General features: G+C 46.7%; 1 protein-coding gene across 1 annotated transcript in view; it reads left to right on the top strand.

The window, feature by feature from the left end:
* The window catches only part of uvrag (UV radiation resistance associated gene), a 73,867-nt gene that overhangs the window by 12,856 nt on the left and 46,878 nt on the right, over nucleotides 1-14,133 (top strand). The window contains exons 7-9 of the mRNA XM_060057273.1: nucleotides 3,587-3,692; nucleotides 6,948-7,074; nucleotides 13,020-13,104. Coding sequence (XP_059913256.1) covers nucleotides 3,587-3,692; nucleotides 6,948-7,074; nucleotides 13,020-13,104 — 318 coding nt within the window. The remainder of the gene's footprint in view (nucleotides 1-3,586; nucleotides 3,693-6,947; nucleotides 7,075-13,019; nucleotides 13,105-14,133) is intronic.

Below are 14,133 nucleotides of genomic sequence, written 5' to 3'. Positions count from 1 at the left end.
CCCAAAAAAAAACAAAAGGGGCAAAAATCATGTAAACACACAAAACAAGGTTGCTGAAGACACTGTTCCAGGGAATGGAACGCCTCCAAAGCCGGGATCTCTCATCGGGATTCACGCTCACGTGTCCCGGGCCGTAATCCCCTCGTCTGGAGGGGTGGTGAACAAAGCCATGAGACAGACCACAGAGACAACTGATGAGCGCTCCCATACTGGCCCCTGGTCCCTAATCGCTGTACGCCAGATGACACATCTGCCTTCGCTAATGCCGACCCCGCATCTGTGATTGTGGCGAGATAGCGAACGTTGGATCGCAGTGCGCCGCTGCCGCCGCATAAACCATGGTAAATATTTAGTTTAAGGCAATCGACGGAGGGGAAACAGGGATAACAGGGAAATCAGCGGAAAACAGGATGGGTGTTGGAACACCTTCCAGCTGACTGCTGCCCGCCAGCAACGCTGGAACGATCTTTTAATAGGCCGGAAGAGATTCTGTCAACATATAAAGAGCTTTTATATTTATGTTGGGTGACAATTCATGCCTATTAAATCCTTTTCAAACTTCCATAATCTGCCTCAAAAGTCCCCATCTCGAAATCGTTCTAGGAAGTGTGTGTGTGTGTGTGTGTGTGTGTGTACATGTGTGTGTGTGTGTGTGTGTGTGTGTGTGTGTGTGTGCAGCATCCAGGGTGTTGACTCTGACACCCTGGCTGATCTTTTCCCATGATCGGAATGAGCAAATATTTCTGTCATTTATTTTTCTTACGTTTTATCGACACGACAGTGCCAAGTGCAACACTCGACAGTCATAACTTCCTGGGGTAACACCCGTAGCGTAGCCGTTAGCTTCCCCCCCTCCCCTCTCTTACCTCGAAAAAACAAAACAAGACAAAAGTTGTCACGGCTTTGTGGGAATGTGTGCTCTGGACCGTTGCCTCGCGGTTGTAGTGCTTGCACGCTGACGCCCACCACCTCTCCCTCGCCACCTCCAGACCATGGGATCTGACGGGCAGGCCCTGAGCCTGGACTTGCCTTGAGCGATAAGGGGGCAGACAAGCATGAAAGGGGGGGGACAGGAGATAACTGCTCTCACCTAGGGGAAGATGCCAGATCAGATTCCACCATGGCAATCACCTAAACAGATGTAGCTGTCAAAACAGCTTTGCCCCGGCGTTCCTAAGCGTGATCAACCGTCGGCTATCGCTGTCACATCGCACAGATAAATAATGAAAGTAAAAAAAAAAAAAAAAAGCAAGGATGGAATTGTAAAAATAAACCGCTTTTTTCCTGGATGCCTCCTCCCTTAAATTCTAACAGAATGACATTTATTGAGTGGGTGCAAACCAGATGGAGTAATATCCCAAGGTGACCATGTGATTTTAATTTGAGGAAAAAGTCTGGGAGGGAGCCCCCTGGGATTTGTAAAATTACCCCCACCAAGCCGAACGCCTGTTTAACAGAGCCTCGCTAACCAAACCCACTCCAGGAGAGCATTTCTCGGAGGCTCACGGCAAGTGCATACCAAAACATAAACCCGTCACATCAAAGTCAAATGTAATGCCTATTTCTTTTATTATCCACACCAGAAGAATTCCCTCTCCTCCTGTTCTTCTGTGTTTATGTGCGTCGTCAGTGTCTGGTGTTGCGTTGTTCACGGCGGAAGGTGGATCGTCGAGGAATTTGTTGGGACGGCTGAGGAATTGTTAGTAAGCAACAGAAGAAGAGAGTGATTTGGGGTTTACTTATCTTGATCTTGTCCTTTTCCTTTGGTTTATTATAGAATCATAGCGTTCTGTGGAACTAAAGGTGAATGCATTTCCTAGCCATCCCTTGCAGGAGAGATCTTTTAAGATGGGTTCTTTTTTCCCACTCGGTTTGGGTCAGAGTTTTACTGTGGGCTGCTTTACAAGTTAGGGTTATCTAATGTAGGCCTGTCAAGCCCTTTGAGACCGTAGATGTGATACAGGGATGTACTTACTGCTCTTGGGTGGAATTCAACTTAAAAGTACTATAGTATGATACACAATATTTGTTCTTGAACACATGCTCCATTCCAGTGTGACAACATGGTGTTATTATTTAATTGGAAAAAGGTGGTAAATCGCTTCCAAATTTGTATTTCGTTATATGGCACGACGGTACAAAAGCAATGATAGGTAGCATAAGATAATCCTGCAGTATATCATATTACCAGTTGTGTGTGTTTCTCTGGCCTCCTGACTTTGTCCTGAGCAGTAGCTGTGAAGTAGTTTTGAAAAAAACGCTCTATGAATAATCAGGGGGGGTTGCTTTTTATTAAAATTTGTTGATGCAAGACATGAAGTCATGATATTGTTTTTTTTATCTGCCTCGACCAAGCACTAGCCGTCGGTCCAATAGGATCTCAGCTGGTAGAACCCCTTCACACCACACCACCGAGGGGGAGCGAGCTCTCACGCCGTACGATCAACGCACATAAATCAAGCAGAAAACCCTCACATCCTTGGGGCTCACAGACCGCTGTGACAACGTGCGGTCTAATTACTGGTTCCATCCCCCAGCAAAGTTTTGTCATGGCTCATCCTCCCAACATGTGGAATGGCCGTCTGATGTTGGTTTAATCGGGTCCCGTGGGCTCTGTTGTGGCAGTTTGTTTTGTGTGTGTGTGTGTGTGTGTGGGGGGGGGTCCTTCTCTTTGAGAGAGAAGGCTAGATGCTGAAACATTTCTGGACGTTTAAACAAGTTCCCTGATTGATGGCTGCAGTTATTCTCATGCAGTTTGTTGTTTTTGTGGCTGTCGTTTGTGGCTGTGAATAAACAATGGTATTAAGAAGATGAAAGTATGACAAAAACCGTCACTTTGTATGGCCTACGTTGTTTTATTGTATGGTGCATTTAAGGGTTAGCGGTGGCTTTTAAGGTTTTTGCCTCGTTCTCCACGCTAGACAGGTTGGAGTTTGGATGGGAACATTTGATCTCATGCTTTGGTAAGATCTATTAGACGATAATAGTAGATTAAAATTCTCTCTGGCTATTTGCGGTCCGGGATTTCAAAACGTTATCCTTTTTTCGGGGTATTTATAACCCTTACGACAGTAATTCTAATACTCCCTTGGATTTTCATTATCCCGTTTCATGTTTTCAATATCCATGTTGTTCTTTGTTCAGCATTGGTCTGTTCATTTACTTTCCAATTTTGTGCGGAGGGACCATAAAGAACTTTGTCGATTACTCCCAGTCCGTGGCGAGCAGCGGTCCTCATTACTATCGGGGGTCAGCTTTGGTCCTGTACACAAACAAACACTCACACACAAACGGCCGGGAAAGTCCTCCTAAACCCTCATGTGGTCAGAGACCCAAACAAACTCGCTTTTTTCACTAGTGCTTAACAATATATTTGACAGTTGATGTCTATTAAAGTTGCCCTGCAACTTTAATAGACCTTTAATATATTTTTGTATGTTTAATTTAAAAGCTTACTGTATATGTGTCAAAAATAATGAGGAAAAGCAGTAGAGGTAAAGCTCTTTCAGGTTATTCCCACTGTGCGATTGCGATTGGAGACGGCCTCCCAGCCTCATGGTTGTCTCGTGTTTCCTTCCTCTGGCAGGCTCCACACGGCCCAGAGAGCCATCAAGCAGACCCAGGTGACGGTGCAGAAGATCGGGAAGGAGATCGAGGAGAAGCTGAGGACGACGGCTGCTTGCACAGAGCGGGTGAGACGCTCGGCTCCAGACTTGGTGACGCTTATAAATTCATCGGGAGTTTAGAAGTAGAAAAGATAAATTTTGCAGATATCATTTTTTTTTTTTACTTTTCTTAAATACACAAAGGTGTATCGAGGCTCTCTGGAATTCTCATCGTGATGGATATGGTATCAGTTGGTGGCAGCAATTTATTTGCATGGTGTATGTTTATATTATCATATATCATTATCACCAACAGATCAGAATATGCTATGGAATGGGAGAAGTTTTCGTGGTTAATAGTGCAGCTAGGGTTAATAGGATTGTTATAGAACCATTTTACACGGTGGATGTGCATCGTGTTTGCTTTATATTCACCCCTCCCATAAGGAGGATCCTCCGCACAGGGGAAATCAAGAAAAGCCCATCCGACAGAGCAATGTAATTGGCCGCCGCGCAGCTGTGAAAACGAAGTGCTAATCCCCAGGTACGCGACGAGGCCGTGTTTATTCTAAACAAATCACCTCAAAAGCGCTCCCGCTCTCTGCTGCGTTAAAGGCCCCGGGGGGAAAGGGGTGGGGGGAGGAGGGGGTCACGCTGACGCCCTCCGCTGTCAGGTAGAGCTTCCCTCGCTCAAAGGATGTTAACCCCGCTCCCTCTCCCGTTGCTTTTAACATCACATACCTTTCAGATCATGTGCAAATACATAGCGATGTCGTGTGCTTTGTTGTACAGCTGCCTTAACGGCAGATTGTAGAGGGATTTCTAGCATGTTAACGCAGGATATTGAAGGTGTGCGTGTGTGGTGTGTTTTAGTTAGCATAGTTGACAGCGGTGTCCTGTAGTCTGAAATGTCATCATAACATGACCGAATTGGTTGTCGAAATAAACTATGAAAGAAAGAGGAGACCCCGAAATACATCATGATAGCGGGTGTAATTGTATGATACAAACTCGTTTATAGATGTCAAATCTGGTTTGAATGATGTGGGACGTGTTATGATGGAGTCATGGTGTGTGTGTGTGTGTTATATCAATATGGAGCGTTACACAAACGGTTTTCTGAGCTTGCCCACAATCCACTCTTGCTCTACACTGCCTCTCTACTCCCCCATCTGTTACCATTTTTTTTATTTTGACCTTTCTTACAATTTTTCTGTCCCCATCCCCCTATTCCTTCCCCTCATGAGGCAGCACTTCTGTAGCTCTCACACAATAAGACCCCCCAACTGTAGTCTGTACCAGGGCCCTCAAAGAAGCCCTTTATTAAAAGACAGGACCGGGCCGCCTACACGTTCAGTGAAATCAATTACAGTGTCCTTTTCAGGTCACGGCAAGAAATAAATCCACTTTTTCCTTTTTGTTGCCGCTACTTTTTTTCCCAACGCCATTGCCAGTGAGAAATGTGGGGGTTAGGGAATACTTTGTAAGGGTTCTGCCGATTAGTCTCCATCTTCTCGCGTGTGAGATACACACAGTGTGGATGGATCAAAGCGGCACTGCAAACCCCCCCCCCCCCCCTCCCCCCTCCCCCCTCCCCCCTCCCTCACATGGCCCTTTCACCCTCTCACCCACACTCAACCATTAATCTGGGGGGTTATAACACACACACACACACACACACACACACACACACACACACACACACACACACACACACACACACACACACACACACACACACACACACACACACACACACACACACACACACACACACACACACACACAGGGAGACACACACACAGCCAGTCCCCCACACCCCATGTCTGCTGCATATTTACTCAGCTGACCAACTGCCATTTGATGTTCACTACAGTCAGTCTCTGTCTCTTTCTCTCTCTCTCTCTCTCCCTCTTCCTCTCTCTTCCTCACTCTCTCTCTGTCTCTCTCTGCCGCTCTGTCTCTCGCCCTCTCTCCCCCCCCAACCCCACACACATCGAGGACATGACCTATCTGTCAACTCGCCGCTCTGGCAGTGAACGTGTAGGAGGAGGCTTTGGTGGTTCGTGCCATAGCTGGAGGCTGTTAGCAAGTGCATGTGTGTGAGCATCAGGGTCCGACACTTTAAAAGGAGGCTCGAGATGGAGGCCCTATCGGCCGTCTCACTGCGACGGCTCCCTGTTTTGCCCCAACAAACCCTCAGAAGACCCGAAGAAGAAAGAGTTTTTTTTTTTTCCTATCAAAGATGGCTATCTGGAGGTGGCTGCGTGTGATGCCACAGCCCGACATTCCTCCCTCTCTCGAATGTGTCATCGCTCCATCGGTTGCCCGCCTCCACACTCTTCAACATCTCTTTAAAGTTGTCAGCACCCCCCACTCCCATATAAACCGAATGTAAATATTGTACGTCGCATCATACATATTATTATTATACACAATACTGCTCCCTTCCACAACTTCCCACGGCTGCTGCTGTTACCCATTAGATTTCCCCCACACAACTCCACCGTCCCCTTCCCCCTAGCCAGGAGATGGAGTGGTTGAAGTGGGGGCGTACGATGCAGGGGCCGTCCTCCGTGAAAGGTGGATGGATGTTTTGCTAATCACCTGCAGCCGCCCGCCACAATAATCTCCTGCTGTCCCCGGGAACGCGGCGTCTATCAAGCCAATGGTTATGGCTAGATGGACCGGGAGCAAGGTGGGGGGAGGTTCATCATCTGGGGCTGATGGACTCCTACCTGGGTGTTGCGTCTTGGGAGACGGCCCGGTATTTTGGCGGTGTCTCTTCTGCGTGCTGCCGTCTTTGAGCCACGTGTTCGCGTGTGTGCTTCTCTTTGACAGTTATACTGCGTGCCTCGTCTTTATCACTTCTAGTGTTGGGCTGGGGCTAGGGGAGGGTTAAGAAAGGTGAGGCCATGTGTGCTGGGTGTGGTGTTGTGATTGTGTTTGCCTGCAGCACTGGTCGGTATGCAGTGTCCTCATCTGTGATAAAAAAAAAAAACACATACATGTTGCATCATGTATGTGTTGTTATTTTCTTTTCCCATGCTTTAAATGTTAGGTAGATACATTTTTCAGTTCGGGTAGCATAATCAATTGATGATCTGAGCTGTTATATCCTTACATTTATTTATCTTTCATACATATAAATTTAGCCTTTCCATATAGTTATTCAAATCATTTCAGGAACATTACCCTGTTGAACCTATTTCTTATCTCTGAACTGGTTCGGATCAGTACAGCGCTAAGAGCAGTGTATTTCCTTTTGCATCAGTATTAATCAGCATCTCCTCATTTCTCCTGTGTCCCCCCCCTCCGCCCCCCTGCCGGCCCCGTGAGCAGAAGAAGGAGCGGGAGTGCATGGAGCTGTGCCTCGGTGTGCTGCGCAGCGAGCTGCAGCGCCAGAGGAAGGCGCTAGGCAGGGAGACGGACCTGAGGCAGAAGGAGCGGGCGCAGCTCAACAAGAAAGGTAGCCACGCCTAGGGCTGCTCGATTATGGGGAAATCATGATTGTTTTGGTCAACATTGAGATCAGGATTTTTCAAACGATTAATTTTGAGTTTGAAAACGTGATGCATTAGCTCAGCATGGCGCTCTTAAAAAAACTTCGTAACAGAGAACTTTGAAATTTCCCCTTAAAAAAATACACAAAATGTTAAAATAGAAAACGATTTACAAATATGTATCCAGCTGCAATTTCTATAAAAACATTTAATGAATGAAATGCATAAACTACAAAAAAACAAATCAATCGTTAACTCGATTATTTTTGTTTGGAGAAACACGGCAAACACGAGAGAAATGGTCTACCGGGAGCGGGGCTTCGGCCTGTTGGGTTTGGCACCCAGCGGATGCTTGGTTTAAAGTGGCGCTTTGTTTGCGTTTCTGGATTAACGTGCGGTCGGTCGGTGACCTTCGAGCGCGGCGACGCCATGGTCCCTCACCGGAGATTAATCCGAAACTGCTTTCCTCCTCGCATCTCAGAAGGGAGTAGAGTAGAGTAGAGGGGTATGATGTCATGCTGCTGCACACACCGACAGTAGATTATCGATCAACCAACAATGGCGGCCAAGAGTAGACATCTTGACGTGGTTAAGATGTCGTGCGATTTCCTTTGAGTCTGCAGTGATCTTTGTTTCCCGGTATGATTGGTAAACAATATTAGAAAGTGTGGTGTGTGCAAATATCCATGACCTCTATTGAGTAAACTGATTGCATAAGTGATCCCAGGTCAAAGGTCACCATACTTGAACTTGGGTTCACGTTACACACACACATGCTCACAAAAACACACTCACACACAAACACACACTATCTACACCTGTATTGTATTGAGGAATGCCTTTGGTTTCAGCGGTGCTCTAAATCAGATGTGCTTAACTATATGGCACCTATCAACTCTCAATACCTTTCTCCTGGCACTCTGTCATGTCTGAGACTGAAGGGGAGTTCTGCAGTGCTAACCTTCGGAAAGAATCCCGTTTTGAGTTACTTTGGTGGTGATGCGGAACACACATTAAACATTCAATTCACAACACAAACTTGAATAACCTCTGTAGTTTGAATGCGTACGCATACACAGACGATTGTATTGAGGTTTGCGTTGTGTGCACTTAAAAAAATATAAAAACATAAAACAAACAATCAAGCAGCATCATAGAAACACCCATTTCTTCTTCGCCAGATAATTGGCACTATCCTTCAGGCTTCCTCGACGGACCCTGGAGGAAGGGGAACAGATACGGGGGTCTTCCCATGGTGCTTCCACAAACAAACACGCGCCAGGGCGTTAAACGGCGGGCAGAGGTCAAACTGCGCTCTGCAACACGTTACACTTTACTGCAGCATCCTTGGCGCTCGAAACGTTTATAGACCTGAGAGATCAAACGCAAGCTGGCTGCTGAACTTTATAGGGTACTCACCCTCCAGAGCCAGTCTCGACTTAAGAGCAGAGACATTTGTGTGGTTTCTGAGGCGCCTTTCAAAGGGCCCGGATGAAACGCAGCACTTGGGTCCGTGTGTCCGTCCCCACTGGCGGTGTTTGTCTAAACGCAGTGTGCACAAACAGCTCCCCGGGATTCTGATGGATCAACTCTAGCTGTTGTTTGGCCTCAAGGCAGGGCACCTCAGATGGCCACCGAGAGCTGTGATGGAGGCTGTTAATGACTGGCGCCACACACACACACACACACACACACACACACACACACACACACACACACACACACACACACACACACACACACACACACACACACACACACACACACACACACACACACACACACACTTTGTACACACATCCAAATGGAATAAAAGCTGTGTGTGTGTCGAACGTGGGTTGGTTTCTTTGTTCCTCGATCCTGACAAATGGCCCTTAATCTTCTGACTCTTTACCTGTCACCAGTCAGTCTATGGCCAAAGGAACTCCATGCCCTCCCTTCTCGACATCCCATTCATGGCCCTTCTCCAGAAAGGACAGGTGCTTATTAGAAAGCACAGGGGAAGAAAAAGTACCGGGGCCTAGTCCAAGAATGCAAAGGTATTTATGGGGCTATACGAAGAAGCTAAGGCTAAAATTATGGTACTGTGAGATGTTTTTCTTCTCCCGTCTTCCCAGGGGTCTCATAGCTCACATCCCGCAGAACACGCTGTTTGCTTCCCATATATTACTCACGACGACTGTATGAACGTTAACGTAAACGTTTGCGAATCGGCCCCGGCCTGGGAAATAACTTGCACGTTAATTATACCATTAGCCGACAGGTGTGTAGTGTGTACGGGAGTTAATACAGTCTGATTGGATTTGGACCTTCACCAACATGCCCGTAGGGCTACATCGGGAGGTGTCAGTGATATAGAACGAGTCACCTCAGACGTGGCTCGTCTGGCAAAACACATGCAACGGTGTACATTTAAGGTTAGACGCGGCTGGACCGGGCTTTGTTGCACAGCCTGGTTTCAGACACATCCATAATTTTTCAACTATCATCAACTACCTTGGAGACCGTTTCTCTGTTCATTGTCAGCTGGAGGCTGTCATTTTCCACACATTCCCCCCTGCCCCTGTTCTTTATTAAAGTTCAGCTTCCACCCGAGCCCATTCTGGCTCCATAAACCGTACGGTCACAGAGTCCCATTAAACGCTGTATGGCCCTTCAGGGGGTATTCTGTGTCCACGGCCGAGCTCCGATCCCCTTTGTCTCACTCCCAGGGCCGAAGCCCGTACCGCACAGTGTGGTCTTCCTATCTCTCGCAAGGCAGCCATTGGTGGCAGTGGAGCACCGCTAGTGCTAACCCTTATCAGCCATCGCGGCAAAATACTACCCTGTTATTCTCAGGAAACCAACTCCACTCAAAACAAATGGAGCAGAAAACCAACCCAAAGTGTGTGTGTGTGTGTGTGTGTGTGTGTGTGTGTGTGTGTGTGTGTGTGTGTGTGTGTGTGTGTGTGTGTGTGTGTGTGTGTGTGTGTGTGTGTGTGTGTGTGTGTGTGTGTGTGTGTGTGTGTGTGTGTGAGAAACCAATGTCCTTGAAGATGCAAAGAGGATTATTGTCTGGGATGTTTTTTGACGGATGTGCTAGAGACTTGCGAAAGTCCAACCAACTGCACGAGCAGCCTAGTACTTTTTAAAGCCTCATGCATCACCGGCGCTGTATCCTCCTGACAGGTTAACAACCACCCCTTCAATACCTGCTGATTAACAGCAATGCTGAACTCTCGCAAGGAGGGTACATTTGAGGATATGAGTTGTTGTTCTTTCCCATGGTGCGTGTCATCAATACCTCAAAAAGGGCAGGCTAGCTTGAAATAACGGCTACGTGTCATTTTCAATTTTCGATTCGGATTTCACCTAATTTATGAATCAAAAACGATATATTGTTAAGTGTCTCAGAACTTTGTATCAAGGTCTGGATTTATCTCCTTTTCAGCCGAGACCACAGCATCTCCCTCTCCCCCTCACAGGCACCACCGCCAACGCTGTCGTAGCCAGATGGCATAAATCATGTTTTGCGTCGGGCGTTTATTGTACTTAATAAACTGTACTAGTTATTCTCACCCGGCGAAGCGCTACTCACTTTCCCCCGGTCCAATAAATGTCCAGTGTAAACGGGAAGGGGGGTGGGGGTGTCATGAGGTCTCATATTGAAGTCATCATTGTTAGGTGCTCATTAGGCTCTCGTTAGCCTTTCTCCTCCCCGCAGAAGCTAAACCCCCTAAACCCTATAGCATCCTGTACTGCGGCTGCCATCTTGATTGAGGACATGGGTTGATGGCTACTGCAGTTTTAGTCAGTCCTAATGACTTTCTAAGACACCCCCCCCCCCCCCCCCCCATATGACTGTGTATTACATTGATCAAAATCACAACTCCATACTACATACCTGAACCCCTTATCAGGGCTTGGTAAATGCCCTGTTCACAGATATTATATTGGTTTATATTACAAGACTATTGTTATATTAGTAATATTTTAGGCAAGGCAAGCCAACTTTATTCATATAGCACTTTTCATACACGAGGCAGACTCAAAGTGCTTCACATAGAAGCCAATTGTAGAACAATGTGAAGCATTGTCATACAATAAAATAAAAGAAGGCATTTCTTTGTTTCACATTTCCGCTGCGTCCTGTTGGCTGCTTTGCCTTACTGTTTGAATAACCATTGGGAATACATATTTTAGATATTTTATACCCACAGTTGGTACGCCCCATTTTCAGATGTCTTTGGAACTGTAGTTCTGGGTTTCGTCCAAACTAAACAACCGCTGCACCATATCATTTATAAAAAGATCTCCTTGTACTTTGGTACCATATCGAAAAGCTAGATTGTGAATGTGTAACTTTCACTGTTGCCTGTGTTGAATGTGCAGAATGTATGCTAAGGGTGTGACCGTTCAGGTGAGTGAAAACCCACTCACGGTTTTTGGTCATGGATTTCGGTATAATAAATCCTGCTACTATAAAGTACCAGTGTTTTATAGTTATTTCATGGCTGGGACACCAAAAAGTGCTAAAGTCAGGTTGCTTTTTTTGGTCTGCCGTACCGTATTTCCATCAGTCCCGAACGCTGCGTGTCTACCGGCTGACCCATGCGTATCGTCCTGTACGGTATTGTTGAGGGTAACCATAACACCCATAATGGGTACCATACTCTCACAGGAGAGATCATCCTAGTTAGAGCCAAACAGCTAAACCTTTGTGGATGCGTGCGAACCACAACACGAAAACAGACACATTCTGTCCAGAGAACCGGAGGACTGCTGTGATACAGTACATTGTGTTTGTTTTTCGGCCGCGGAGCCGTGTCGTGATGTGTTCCTGCTGGATTGCTTTAGGAGGATGAAAGGGTGAAATGATGATGGATGAATATTGCAAAAGCTGGGCTTACTTCTACACTGTACCGTGCGGTGTTTAGACCAAAAAAGAACACAACAAAAAATAAAAGGGAAAATCAAAAGTTTGCACGAGAAAACTTCTGTAGTCTAATCTGAAACCTGACAGACTTAATCTCCCCTGCTACATCAGTCTGGGGCTCTAATCAGATTGACACCGCGTCCCGTCGCGAACACCACCATAACCAGCACCAGCATCACCCCCCATGGCACGGCTCCCCTAACCCTGTCCTCTACCTAACTCCTTGTGGCGGCCCCCATCCCCGGAGCGTCTCGTCTCGAGCCAAGCGGCTTTCACGAACAGGAAGTAGTTTAGGAGAAGGCAGGCTCCTGAGGTCCGCATGAGTGATGGCCCACGATATTAGCGTTAAAGCTCAGCCTGTCTGCAGACATTCAGCCTGATGGCAGCTTCAAGGTCGCTCTCCTCACATTCCAAACGCCTAAGCCCCCTTCCTTTACGATGATGCCCTCTTTTGTTTATTTCTTCCCCCCCCCCCCCCCCTCTCTCTTTTTTGTTTGAGGTGACTTTGGTGTTGCAGTTCAAGAGAAGTTCTTGCTTCCAAGAGAAAAGCTCTTCTAGGTCTTCTCTGGGAGTTTGGACTGTGCAGCCAAGCTTCGTTGACTTGGTGTACGGTTCTGATTGTATAATCGGATCCAATCATTTTCGGGCTTTCCAGGGTGATGGGTGAGACACAAAGCGTCTGCCAACTGTATCAAGTATTGTCCTTATCTGCACATTTTTGTTTATTTGCCTAGCTCTGTATTTACACCCTCTGACAAATCCTGTAATCATCTCACACATGCCGTGTGTTTTTTATGTGTCAAAAGGGAAATGGGTTGTGTCTGATCGAATGCGGTCTATTTGATGTCGGACAAACTTCAACAGCAGATGGCACAGAACCAGGAGCTAGCCCACCCACCTGTGCAAATTTACCAGAACATAGTGCAACTAGCAATTTTCTGTCTCTCTGTCCCTTACTTGTTCTCTATCTTTCTCGTTCGCTATCTCTCTCGCCAGAGGAAGCGTTCTCCTTTCAGCGCCAAAGTCTGGAGGAAGAGAAGGAGTCCTTAGCCAAGCAGCAGAAGGAATGCACCGCCAAGAGGTATCTATGAACCTGTAATTAGCCATCGCTTTATCTCTGCTTGTGTACACACAAAACACAAACGGGTCCCTTTTTTACCTCCCCATCCTAAACAGAACAGACAATCTGTGCGCGATTACCCAGGTTGCATTGCACTGAATGAAGTGATCCATTGTGCCAGTCAGTTGTTTTGAAAAATGTTGAGAAGACATTGTGAGGCCTTCTGAGAATAACAAGTGTGGGTGGGGTCGCAAGGACGGAGCCAAGGGTGCCTATTTGTGTGTTTTTAACTAGAGACTATGTATACTCTGCTAAAAGAAGGGTTTGTTTACGTAGGCCTAAGGCGGGAGCGGAGGGTGGCCCGCTGAAGTCCGCCCCTACCTCTGCATACGAGTCACCGTTTTTTTTTTGTCTCCAGCGTACCTGGCAACTGCGGGTAGTTCAGCCTCGACCCGGGAAACACTAGCGGGCCCCAAGAAAATGAGTCCTTTCAGAGGAAATGAACACTGACACTGCTGCATCTGCCCAGTGTCTGCTCCGTGAACTCTCTGGTTCCTTCATTTAGCCTTGTTGGTTCTCCATGTCTTGTTGTATTTTATTTAACATAAGAAATAGTGGTTGGACTTGCAGTCCATGCATTAGATGCCTGTAGAACGTTCCAATGTTTTACTTGCTGTTCATTTTACCTACCATTATATGTCGATTGCATTTCACGGGAGTTATGCCTGCTGCAGTTCGAGGCATTCCTGAAAGCTAGGATCCCTCTTTTCTGCTCCTTCTCAAGGTTGCTTTTCCCACTGGGTTTTGGGGAGGCCCTTCTCAGGTCTTAAACGCCGTTGTATAATGCGGGCCTGTAAAGTGCTTTGAGACTAAATGTAAGCTAAAGGAATACACCAATAACCTAGACTTGAACTCTTCATTAACGAAGCTGAGGCTAAAGAATCATATCTACATAAAGATACATCCATGGGCAAAAGCCCTGAGTTTGGGTCTGTGTGTTTTTGGTTTGGAAGAGCTTGCCAGATAGGGATGAGTGAATTCTTTTGACGG

Source organism: Gadus macrocephalus, chromosome 7 (assembly GCF_031168955.1).
Source record: "Gadus macrocephalus chromosome 7, ASM3116895v1".
In the NCBI taxonomy this organism is placed as follows: Eukaryota; Metazoa; Chordata; class Actinopteri; order Gadiformes; family Gadidae; genus Gadus; species Gadus macrocephalus.
This window is presented reverse-complemented; position numbering and strand designations above follow the sequence as displayed.